Genomic DNA, 12659 nt, shown 5'->3' with positions numbered 1-12659 from the left:
TACTGTTCGGCTTCGCTTTGTAGCCCGTTATGTTGTTTAGTCCTTGCCACAACCGCCGAGAGTCTGTCTGTGACTCTAGCTTGGTTTGATATTCTCTCTTGGCATCTCGGATGGTTTCGCGGAGGCCGTACCTGGATTTCTTGGACCTGGAACTTGTAGCATTCATAAAGATAAAATCTGCTGCTTCTTGGTTGATCATTAGCAACAAATTGGAGTCGGCCCAAGAATCCATTCACAATTCATGATGAGCCGTATCGGAGTGAGCTCAGACGTCGCTTGTGCAGGATGAAGTTTGAGGATCTTTTCGATGAAGTTGGGGGCTTTGGAAGGTTCCAGGTGATCGTACTACTCATGCTGTGCTCTCCAAGGCTCTTCCTGCCCTGGAATTTTCTGCTCCATAACTTCCTGTCGGCTGTGCCACCTCATCACTGCCAACTGACAGCCCAGGACTTGCTCAACCTGACCCAGGAGGACAGGCTGCTGGCTGCTATCCCCAAGGAGGAAGGCGGCTCCCTCAGCGCCTGTAAGATGTATTCGACACCACAGCTGTACAACAGCACCGAGACCCTCCGCCAACACAACCAATCCATGATCGTCGGCTGCCAGAATGGATGGGAGTACAACCAATCACAATTCACTTCAACATTAGCGACTGAGGTAATTTAGTCCCTCCTCACCAATAAGATCCGTCTCCGGGCTACCAGGGAGGCAAAGGCCAAAACCTCAGCCCCTCTTGCCCCCTGGACTCCCGGGTCTTCCGACACTCCAAAAATCGCCACCTCTGGACTCGGTGCCACCCTCGTTTTTAACACCGTGGGCATGACCTCCGCAAACCCCTGCCAGAATCCCCTCAGCTTCGGACATGCCCAAAACATGTGGACATGATTCGCGGCCCTCACGCACACCTCACACACCTGTCCTCTACCCAAACAAACCTGCCCCTCCGGGTCACCGTCATGTGTACCCTGTGGACCACCTTAAATTGTACCAGGCTGAGCCTGGCACGTGATGAAGACGTGTTCACTCTACTCAGGGCATCCTCCCACAGACTCCTTGCCCAACTCATCTTCCCATTTACGCTTTACCTCCCCTATCTGGGTTCCTCTCACTCCATGAGCTCTTTATGAATTTCTGAGACCGTCCCCTCCCCCACCCCCGATTTCGACACTACCTTGTCCTGTACCCCCTGTGACGGGAGGAGCGGAAAGGTGGAAACCTGCCTTCGTACAAAGTCCCTCACCTGCAGATAGCGAATCCCATTACCACCCGGCAATTCAAACTCCTCCTCCAAATCCTCCACACAGGGAAAGCTCCCATCAATAAACAGATCCCCCAGCCTCCCAATCCCTGCTCTCGGCCACCTCCGAAACCCCCCATCCATCCTCCCCGGGACAAACCGGTGATTACCACCGATTGGAGCCCACACCGACACTCCCTCCACTCCCATCTGCTGCCGCCATTGTCCCCAAACTCTCAGAGCTGCCACCACCACCGGGCTTGTAGGGTACCGAGCTGGCGAGAACGGCAGAGGTGCCGTTACCAATGCCCCCAAGCTTGTGCCCCTACATGATGCCGCCTCCACCCACTCCCACCCCGACCCCTCCCCACGACCCACTTCCTAATCATGGCTATATTTGCCGCCCAATAACTGTTCTTAAAATTGGGTGGGGCCAACCCCCCCCCCCCCCACTCGGCTCCGCTCCAGCAGAACCTTCCTTACCCGCGGGGATTAACCCACCCACACAAACCCAGAGATCACCGCATTAACCGGCTTCCCGTACCGGCCTCCCCGACCAGGCGGCGGAATGTGGCGACTAGGGGCTTTTCACAGTAACGTCATTGAAGCCTACTTGTGACAATAAGTGATTATTATCATTACTAAAAATGCCTTTGGGATAAAAATAGGGAGGCACTGGAAATCAAACAAAAATCTCGGGAGAACGGTCACCTTTACGGTCTGTACCCCCCCCCCCCCCCCCCCCCCCCCCCCCCCCCCCCGCCCGCCAGTGACAACGGGAGCATGTCCCACCTCCGAAAGTCCCCCTTCATCTGCTCAACTAACCGGGTCAGATTTAATTTGTGTAACTGCTCCCATCCCCGTGCCACCTGAATACCCAGGTAGCGAAAACCCCCTCCCATCACTGTAAACAGCAACTCCCCCAGCCTCCTCTCCTGCCCCCTCGCCTGGATCACAAAATCCTCACTCTTATCCATATTCAATTTATACCCCGAGAACTTAAATACTTCTGAAAGGTTCTGAGGGTCTCTGCCTCCAACATCCTTTCAGGCAGCGAGTTCCACGCTCCCCCCCCCCCCCCCACTCTGGGTGAAAAGGTTTTACTCACACCCCCTCTAACCCTCCTGCCCCTCACCTTAAATCTCTGCCCCCCCCCCGGTCACTGATCCCTCCGCTAAGGGGAAAGGTCTCTTCCTGTCTACTCTATGTCCCTCATAATTTTATACATCTCCATCATGTCCCCCCTCAGTCTCCTGCAGCTGTGTAGAACCTTAGTTAGGCCACACTTGGAGTATAGTGTTCAATTCTGGTCGCCACACTACCAGAAGGATGTGGAGGCTTTAGAGAGGGTGCAGAAGAGATTTACCAGAATGTTGCCTGGTATGGAGGGCATTAGCTATGAGGAGCGGTTGAATAAACTCGGTTTGTTCTCACTGGAACGAAGGAGGTTGAGGGGAGACCTGATAGAGGTCTACAAAATTATGAGGGGCATAGACAGAGTGGATAGTCAGAGGCTTTTCCCCAGGGTAGAGGGGTCAATTACTAGGGGGCATAGGTTTAAGGTGAGAGGGGCAAGGTTTAGAGTAGATGTACGAGGCAAGTTTTTTACGCAGAGGGTAGTGGGTGCCTGGAACTCGCTACCGGAGGAGGTGGTGGAAGCAGGGACGATAGTGACATTTAAGGGGCATCTTGACAAATACATGAATAGGATGGGAATAGAGGGATACGGACCCAGGAAGTGTAGAAGATTGTAGTTTAGTCGGGCAGCATGGTCGGCACGGGCTTGGAGGGCCGAAGGGCCTGTTCCTGTGCTGTACATTTCTTTGATGTGGAGATGCCGGCGTTGGACTGGGGTGAGCACAGTATGAAGTCTTACAACACCAGGTTAAAGTCCAACAGGTTTGTTTCGATGTCACTAGCTTTCGGAGCGCTGCTCCTTCCTCAGGTGAATGAAGAGGTATGTTCCAGAAACACATATATAGATAAATTCAAAGATGCCAAACAATGCTAGGAATGCGAGCATTAGCAGGTGATTAAATCTTTACTGATCCAGAGATGGGGTAACCTCAGGTTAAAGAGGTGTGAATTGTCTCAAGCCAGGACAGTTGGTAGGATTTCGCAGGCCAGATGGTGGGGGATGAATGTAATGTGACATGAATCCCAGGTCCCGGTTGAGGCCGCACTCAAGTGTGCGGAACTTGGCTATACGTTTCTGCTCGGCGATTCTGCGTTGTCGCGCGTCCTGAAGGCCGCCTTGGAGAACGCTTACCCGGAGATCAGAGGCTGAATGCCAGTGACTGCTGAAGTGTTCTCCGACTGGAAGGGAACATTCCTGCCTGGTGATTGTTGCGCGATGTCCGTTCATTCGTTGCCGCAGCGTCTGCATGGTCTCGCCAACGTACCACGCTTCGGGACATCCTTTCCTGCAGCGTATGAGGTAGACAACGTTGGCCGAGTCGCACGAGTATGTACCGCGTACCTGGTGGGTGGTGTTCTCACGTGTAATAGTGGTATCCATGTCGATGATCTGGCACGTCTTGCAGAGATTGCCATGACAGGGTTGTGTGGTGTCGTGGTCACTGTTCTGAAGACTGGGTAGTTTGCTGCAAACAATGGTTCGTTTGAGGTTGCGCGGTTGTTTGAAGGCAAGTAGTGGGGGTGTGGGGATGACCTTGGCAAGATGTTCATCGTCATCAATGACGTGTTGAAGGCTGTGAAGAAGATGACGTAGTTTCTCCGCTCCGGGGAAGTACTGGACGACGAAGGGTATTCTGTCGGTTGTGTCCCATGTTTGTCTTCTGAGGAGGTCGGTCCGGTTTTTCGCTGTGGCGCGTTGGAACTGTCGATCGATGAGTCGAGTGCCATATCCCATTCGTACGAGGGCATCTTTCAACGTCTGTAGATGTCTGTTACGCTCCTCCTCGTCTGAGCAGATCCTGTGTATACGGAGCGCTTGTCCATAGGGGATGGCTTCTTTAATGTGTTTAGGGTGGAAGCTGGAGAAGTGGAGCATCATGAGGTTATCCGTGGGTTTGCGGTAAAGCGAAGTGCTGAGGTGACCGTCCTTGATGGAGACGAGTGTGTCCAAGAATGCAACTGATTTTGGAGAGTAGTCCATGGTGAGTCTGACGGTCGGATGGAACTTATCAATGTCATCGTGTAGTCGTTTCAGTGATTCTTCGCCGTGGGTCCAAAGGAAAAAAATGTCATCGATGTATCTGGTGTATAACGTCGGTTGAAGGTCCTGTGCGGTGAGTAGGTCCTGTTCAAACTTGTGCATGAAGATGTTGGCGTATTGGGGTGCGAATTTGGTCCCCATGGCTGTTTCGTGCGTCTGGATGAAGAACTTGTTGTCGAAGGTGAAGACGTTGTGATCCAGAATGAAGCGGATGAGTTGCAGAATTGCGTCTGGAGATTGGCAGTTGTCGGTGTTGAGTACTGAGGCTGTTGCAGCAATGCCGTGGTCATGGGGGATGCTGGTATAGAGTGCCGAGACGTCCATTGTGACGAGGAATGTTCCTGGTTCAACTGGTCCATGGGTGCTGAGTTTCTGTAGGAAGTCCGTCGTGTCGCGACAGAAGCTGGGTGTACCTTGTACGATGGGTTTCAAGATGCCCTCGATGTAGCCAGAGAGGTTCTCACACAGGGTCCCATTGCCTGAAACGAGAGGGCGGCCTGGTGTGTTGGTCTTGTGTATTTTCGGGAGGCAGTAGAGATCTCCAATGCGGGGAGTACGTGGGATGAGAGCACGTAGGGTGCTCTGAAGATCTGAAGCGTGGTACATTGGCGAGACCATGCAGACGCTGCGACAACGAATGAACGGACATCGCGCAACAATCACCAGGCAGGAATGTTCCCTTCCAGTCGGGGAACACTTCAGCAGTCAAGGGCATTCAGCCTCCGATCTCCGGGTAAGCGTTCTCCAAGGCGGCCTTCAGGACGCGCAACAACGCAGAATCGCCGAGCAGAAACTTATAGCCAAGTTCCGCACACATGAGTGCGGCCTCAACCGGGACCTGGGATTCATGTTGCATTACATTCAGCGCTCCGAAAGCTAGTGACATCGAAACAAACCTGTTGGACTTTAACCTGGTGTTGTAAGACTTCGTACTGTACATTTCTTTGTACCTCTGCTCCAAGGAAAACAACTCCAGTATATCCAATCTCTTCATAACTAAATACTCACCAGCCCAGGCAACATCCTGGTATATATTTCAATATTTCCTTCTGGAATGAATCCTACTGTTATGGAAAGTGTCCGCTCCCAGTCCAGTCTGGGCAAACCATATCTGATCTGATTAAAATTGGCCTTCCCCCAGTTTAGAACTTTGATCTCAGGCCCATCCTTGCCCTTTTCCATAACAATCTAGAATCTAACTGAGTTATGATCACTGTCTACAAAATGCTCCCCCTCTGATACTTCACCTCCTGCCCGGCTTCGTTCACGAAAATGGAGTCCAGGGCCAGCCCCCCCTCCTGTCGGTCCTTCTACGTACTGGCTGAAAAGGTTCTCTTGGATGCATTTTGAGAATTCCGCTCCCTAACCTTTCACACTATGGCTACCCCAGAGGCAGGGGCGTAGTGGCATCGTCACTGGACTGGTAATCCCACGGCAATGCTCTGGGAACCTGGGTTCGAATCCGCCACTGCAGATAGTGGAGTTGGAATTCAATAAAAATCTGGAATTAAAAGTCTAGCGATGACCATGAGACCATTGTCGATTGTAGTAAAAACCCACCTGGTTCACTATTGCCCTTTAGGGGGCGAAATCTGCCATCCTTACCCGGTCTGGCCAACACGTGACTCCAGACCCACAGCAATGGCTCATAAATGTCCTCAGGATGGGCAATAAATCAGACCCAGTGACACCGACATCCCAGGAACAAAAGAAGTATTGGGGAAGTTGAAATCCCCATTATACTTTTACACTTGTCTGAAATTAGTCTACACGTGGCTAAACTGATGGTGTAGGAGGGAGGGTTTCAGATTTCTGGACCATTGGGATCTCTTCCGGGGCAGGTGGGACCTGTACAAGAAGGACGGGTTACATCTAAACTCGAGGCAGACTTGATTAGGGAACTTAAGGTGAATGAACCCTTAGGGAGCATGTCGTGTTGGGCGTTCTGGTCTACAAACAGGTCAACACGGCTGGAGATGGTGTAACTTTATTTTATTAACAACTCAACTGTAATAACATACTGTAAGCTTGGGTACGTGCATTATCAGCTAATCTGTGGACCCTTTCCTATCACTATCTAGGTGAGGCACTCAGCACATGGTGAATGTCTGTGTTGCAGGCTGTGAGCTCTGTGCTCTGAGCTGGCTGCTACTAGAATGAGCGGGAACTCTCCTGTCCCCTGTCTTTATAGTGCGTGTGCTCTCACTGGTGATTGGCTGCGGTGTTATGTATGCTGGTTGGTCCCACTGCATGTCCATCAGTGTGTGTGTGATTGCACCATAATGTACTGATGTATATCATGACATCCCCCCTTTTCGCAAAGAATATGTGCCTACATGAGAATCAATAAAGTGTAGTGAGTGTGTCTGATCATGTGTGTGCATTCTTTACATCAATATGTACATGTGGCTATGCTATATACACGGGAAGGTGCCAGGTGCAGAGGAAAACTGTTACACCAAGAACGAAACAAATGCTATTAACAAACGATGAAAAACTCTGAAACAGTCCGGCAGAACAAGTCAGTGAGTCCAATAGTGCCAGGTTTATAAATCAAGTCTTTGGGGTGGGCGACGAATTCGGTTTGACCGCCTCAAGGGTGGTTCAGGATCCACCGGCTGAGGAATGGGCCGGACCGCGGTCGAGTGAGGAGGAGGCAGGGTATCCGGAAGCTTAACAAAGTCCATGTCCGGGACAACAGGAGGGTGTGGCACCGGCGTAGGATCTCGTAGCGAGCGTGGAACCAGACGAAGGGCACGCCGATTGCGGCGGCGAATGGAGCCATCAGGCAAACGAACCAGAAACGAGCGAGGAGCCACCTGTCTCAGAACCTCAGCGGTTGCCGACCAGCCACCCTCCGGAGGATGTATGCGGACATGATCTCCAGGCACCAGGGCAGGAAGATCAGTCGCCCGAGCATCATGAGCCACCTTGTGTTGCTCACGCTCTTGTTGCATCCGCCGAAGTACCGGACATGGTCGAGGTCTGGGACGTGAATGGACGGCACCGTGGTCCTGAGGGTGCGACCCATAAACAGCTGGGCTGGCGATAGGCCCGTGGACAGTGGGGCCGAGCGATAGGCCCGTGGACAGTGGGGCCGAGCGATAGGCCAGCAAGGCGAGGCAGAAGTCAGATCCTGCATCAGGAGCCTTGAAGAGGAGCCTTTTTACAATGTGGACGCCCTTCTCTGCTTTGCCATTTGACTGGGGGTGCAGGGGACTGGACGTCACGTGCACAAGTTGTACCTGCTGGCGAAGTTAGACCATTCCTGGCTCGCGAAGCAGGGGCCATTGTCTGACATCACGGTGAGCGAATGCCGTGGCGAGCAAAGGTCTCCTTACAGGCCCGGATGATAGCCGATGATGTGATGTCGTGCAGGCGTATGACCTCTGGATAGCTGGAAAAGTAGTCGATGATGATGATGTAGTCCCTGCCGAGCGCATGGAACAGGTCCACGCCCACCTTCGCCCAGGGGGACGTGACCCTGGGGCTGAAGGGTCTCACGTGGTTATGCCGGCTGGAAACGCTGACAGGTGGGGCAATTGAGCACAGTGTTGGCAACGTCCTCATTTATTCCCAGTCAGTATACAGCCTCTCGGGCCCTCCACCGGCACTTCTCAACGCCAAGGTGGCCTTCGTGCAGCTGTTCTAAGACAAGCCGGTGCATGCTGTGTGGGATCACAAAGCGGTCCAGCTTCAGGAGGACACCAAGTCGTCCCGAATGTTGTAAAACTGTGGGCACTGTCCCTTGAGCCGCCCGTCCGTCATGTGGCGCATCACACGTTGCAGAAGGGGGTCAGCCGCAGTCTCACGGCAAATGTGGGCAAGGCGTTCGTCAGTGGCCGGCAGATTGGCAGAAGTGAAGGCTACATGTGCGTCGACTTGGCAAACGAACCCCTCTGGGTCGGACGGAGTGTTGACTGCCCTGGACAGAGCGTCTGCTACGATCAGGTCCTTACCCGGGGTGTAGACAAGTTGGAAGTCCTACCTCCGGAGTTTGAGCAGAATGCGCTGGAGGCGAGGGGTTATGTCATTAAGGTCCTTTTGGATGATGCCAACCAGCGGGTGATGGTCAGTCTCCACAGTGAACTGGGGAAGGCCATACACATAGTCGTGGAACTGGTCAACGCCAGTCAACAGGCTTAGGCACTCCTTCTCAATTTACGCATAGCGCTGCTCTGTGGGGGTCATGGCCCGTGGCGGCTAGGCGACTGGGGCCCATGGTGAGGCGTTATCCCGTTGCAGGAGGACCGCCCCAATGCCGGATTGGCTGGCGTCAGTCGGGATTTTCGTCTCCCGTGCAGGATCGAAGAACGCCAGTACCGGGGCGGTGGTGAGCTTGACCTTGAGCTCCTCCCATTCACGCTGGTGGGTGGGAAGCCGCTGGAATTCAGTTGTCTTCCTGACAAGGTGCTGGAGAGCTGTGGTGTGGGAAGTGAGGTTGGGGATGGATTTTCCCAGGAAGTTGACCATTCCTAGGAAGCGTAGCACCGCCTTCTTGTCTGTGGGCTTCTGCATGGCCGTGACGGCTGCCACCTTGTCGGCATCTGGCCGCTCCCCCAACTGGGAGGTGTGGTCCCCCAGGAACTTCAGCTCGGTTTGGCCAAAAGAACATTTGGCTCGGTTAAGGTGCAGGCCCTGGTCCCGTATCCGTTGAAAGACGCGTTGGAGGCGACCGATATGCTCCTGCGGTGTGGTAGACCAAATAATGATATCGTCCACAGAGACGCGCACGCCTTCGATGCCCCCCATCATCTGTTCCATGATGCGATGGAACACCTCGGAGGCCGAGATAATTCCAAACGGCATCCTATTGTAGCAGTATCTGCCAAATGGAGTGTTGAAGGGACACAGCTTCCTGCTGGACTGATCCAGTTGAATCTGCCAGAAGCCCTTTGAGGCATCAAGCTGGGTGAATATTTTTGCCCGAGCATCTCGCACATGATCTCCTCACGTTTGGGTATAGGGTAGTGTTCCCTCATTATATTGCGATTTAAGTCTTTCGGGTCAATACAGATCCGGAGCTCGCCGGAAGGCTTCTTGACGCACACCATGGAGCTGACCCATGGAGTGGGCTCCGTCACCCGGGAAAGCACTCCTTGGTCCTGAAGGTCCTGCAGCTGCTGCTTGAGGCGGTCCTTGAGTGGCGCTGGGACTCTGCGAGGTGCGTGAATGACCAGGGGTGGCATCCTGTTTGAGCAGGATTTTGTATGTGTAGGGCAGTGTACCCATGCCCTCGAAAACATCCTGGTTGTGAGAGAGGATTGAGTTTAGTTGCACCCTGAGTTCCGCATCTTGGAAGTCAGACGTGCCTTCTGGAGAGAGAGAGTGTACTCGCTGAACGAGGTGGAGGAGTTTTCACGCCTGTGCGCCGAGCAGAGAGTCCTTTGAAGAGCCCACGATCTCGAAGGGTAGGATGGCTTTACGCGAGTTGTGCGTCACTTCGAGCTGGCACGACCCGGTGGCGGGGATGACGTTGCATTTATAGTCGACCAGTTGACAGATGGATGGAAGAATTGCTGGTTTGACCCTCAGGGTTTGAAGTGCTGACCATGCGAGGAGATTGGCGGAAGCACCAGTGTCCAGGCGGAATGTGATCTGGGATCGGTTGACCGTCAGGGTGGCACACCACTCGTCGTCCGGATCAATGCTGTGCACTGACAGCGACTGGTGCGATCGACTCGGGGACAGCTTGTTCTTGTTGATGACAGCGACTCGAAAAGGCTCCCTGTCCTCAGTGTCACTGGTCTGTGTGATGTCAGGATCGGGCTCAGTGAACCTGGGTTGAATTGCCCGAACATTTCTGCGAGGCTGGTTAAACTGTTGCGAGTTGGCAGGTTGAGCTGCTCGACAGCAGGCAGCATAGTGGCCAAGCCTGCCACAGCGTAGGCATTGTCGCGCTTTGGCCGGACATTGCCGCTTTAAATGGGCGGAGCCACAGTTGCCGCACGTCACGACGTCAGTGCGTTTGTTGCGCCACCGCGCATGCGCGGTGCGGTCTTGCGTAGTGCGCGCCTGCGCATCGCGTTCCTCCGCGTCAGCGTCCCCTCTTTTGGCGCGTACAAGCGGGGGAGGCCTCGGAAAGCGCGCGAAACGGCCGCCCTCCTCCGGGCCGCGGGCCGGGAGGTACTCGATCGTCTGGACCCGCTCCGCCTCGTGGGGCCCCTACCGCGCCGTTTCAGCCGCCTGGATGTGTGAGTACCGGCTGGTGGCGTTCTCATGCAGGACGCAGGTCTCGATGGCCGTCGCTAGGGTGAGTTGCTTGATTTTAAGGAGCTGCTGGCGCAGGGTGTCCGACATGACCCCGAAAACTATCTGGTCGCGTATCATGGAGTCAGAGGTGGGCCCATAGCCGCAGGACTGCGCGAGGATTCGGAGGTGCGTTAAATAAGACTGGAAAGGCTCGTCCTTACCCTGCAGGCGCTGCTGCAACAGGTTGTTCTCCATGCTGCAGGATGGCGGATTGCAGATAAGTTGCAGGTAGGTCTCACAGGGGCTAGTATGCGTCCACTCCTGGAACCATGTCATGTTGGGTGCTCTGGTCTACAAACAGGTCAACACGGCTGGAGATGGTGTAACTCTATTTTATTAGCAACTCAACTGTAATAACATACTGTAAACATGGGTACGTGCATTACCAGCTTATCTGTGGACACTGTCCTATCACTATCTAGGTGAGGCACTCCGCACATGGTGAATGTCTGTGTTGCAGGCTGTGAGCTCTGTGCTCTGAGCTGGCTGCTACTAGAATGAGCGGGAACTCTCCTGTCCCCTGTCTTTATGGTGCTTGTGCTCTCACTGGTGATTGGCTGCGGTGTTATGTATGCTGGTTGGTCCGACTGCATGTCCATCAGTGTGTGTCTGCACCATAATGTACTGATGTATATTATGACGGAGCAGTGACCACAATGTGATAGAATTTACCCTGCAGTTTGAGAGGGAGAAGCTGCAATCAGATGTAACGGGATTACAATTAAATAAGGGTAACTACACAATGACATGAGGGAGGAGCTGGCCAGAGTTGATTGGAGAAGGAGCCGAGCAGGGAAGACAGTGGAACAGCAATGGCAGGAGTTTTTGGGGGTTATTGGGGAGGCACAACAGAAATTCACCCCAAGGAGGAGGAAACATGCTAAGGGGAGGACAAGGCATCCATGGCTGACGAGGGATGTCAAGGACAGCATAAAGGCTAAAGAAAAAGCAGACAAAGTGGCGAGTATTAGTGGGAAACCAGAGGATTAGGAATCACTTAAAAGCGAGCAGAGGACAACTAAAAAAGCAATACGGGGGCAGAAGATGAAGTACGAGTGCAAGTTAGTTAGTAATATAAAGGAAGATAGGAAGAGTTTTTTTCAATATATAAAAGGTAAGAGAGGCAAATAATAGACATTGGACCAATGAAAACCTGGCTGGAGAAGTAATAATAGGAAACAACAAAATGGCAGAGGAACTGAATCGTTACGTTGCATCAGTCTTCACGGTGGAAGACACCAGTGGGATGCCAGAGCTCCAGAACCAGGGGGCAGAGGTGATGCAGTGACCATTACTAAGGAGAAGGTTCTGGGGAAACACTGCTGTTTAAGAAGGGAGGGAGACAGAAGACGGGAAATTATAGGCCGGTTAGCCTGACTTCGGCCATTGGTAAGATTGGTCTGTTATTAAAGATGAGATCGTGGAGTACTTGGAAGTGCACGGTAAAATAGGACTGAGTCAGCACGGCTTCATCAAAGGGAGGTCGTGTCTGACAAATCTGTTAGAGTTCTTTGAGAAAGTAACAAGGAAGTTAGACAAAGGAGAACCAGTGGACGTGATGTATTTAGATTTCCAGAAGGCCTTTGACAAGGTGCTGCATAGGAGACTGTTAAAGAAGTTAAGAGCCCATGGTGTTCAGGGTAAGATCCTGGCATGGATAGAGGATTGGCTGACTGGCAGAAGGCAGAGAGTGGGGATAAAGGGGTCTTTTTCAGCATGGCAGCCGGTGACTAGTGGTGTGCCTCAGGGGTCGGTGCTGGGACCACAACTTTTCACAATATACATTAATGATCTGGAAGAAGGAACTGAAGGCACTGTTGCTAAGTTTGCCGATGATACAAAGATCTGTCGAGGGACAGGTAGTATTGAGGAAGCAAGGGGGCTGCAGAAGGACTTGGACGAGCTTGGAGAGCGGGCAATGAAGTGGCAGATGGAATACAATGTGGAAAAGTGTGAGGTTATGCACTTTGGAAGGAGAAATGGAGACATAGA

General features: G+C 52.9%; 1 protein-coding gene across 1 annotated transcript in view; it reads left to right on the top strand.

Annotated features, from left to right (window-relative positions):
• The first annotated feature begins 262 nt into the window (after positions 1 to 262).
• Positions 263 to 12659, top strand: part of LOC140411217 (solute carrier family 22 member 7-like) — a 594055-nt gene continuing 581658 nt past the window's right edge. Inside the window, exon 1 of the mRNA XM_072500322.1 lies at positions 263 to 657. Coding sequence (XP_072356423.1) covers positions 286 to 657 — 372 coding nt within the window. The 5' untranslated portion in view covers positions 263 to 285. The remainder of the gene's footprint in view (positions 658 to 12659) is intronic.

The sequence above is a fragment of the Scyliorhinus torazame genome, chromosome 4 (genome assembly GCF_047496885.1).
Source record: "Scyliorhinus torazame isolate Kashiwa2021f chromosome 4, sScyTor2.1, whole genome shotgun sequence".
NCBI lineage: Eukaryota > Metazoa > Chordata > Chondrichthyes > Carcharhiniformes > Scyliorhinidae > Scyliorhinus > Scyliorhinus torazame.
This window is presented reverse-complemented; position numbering and strand designations above follow the sequence as displayed.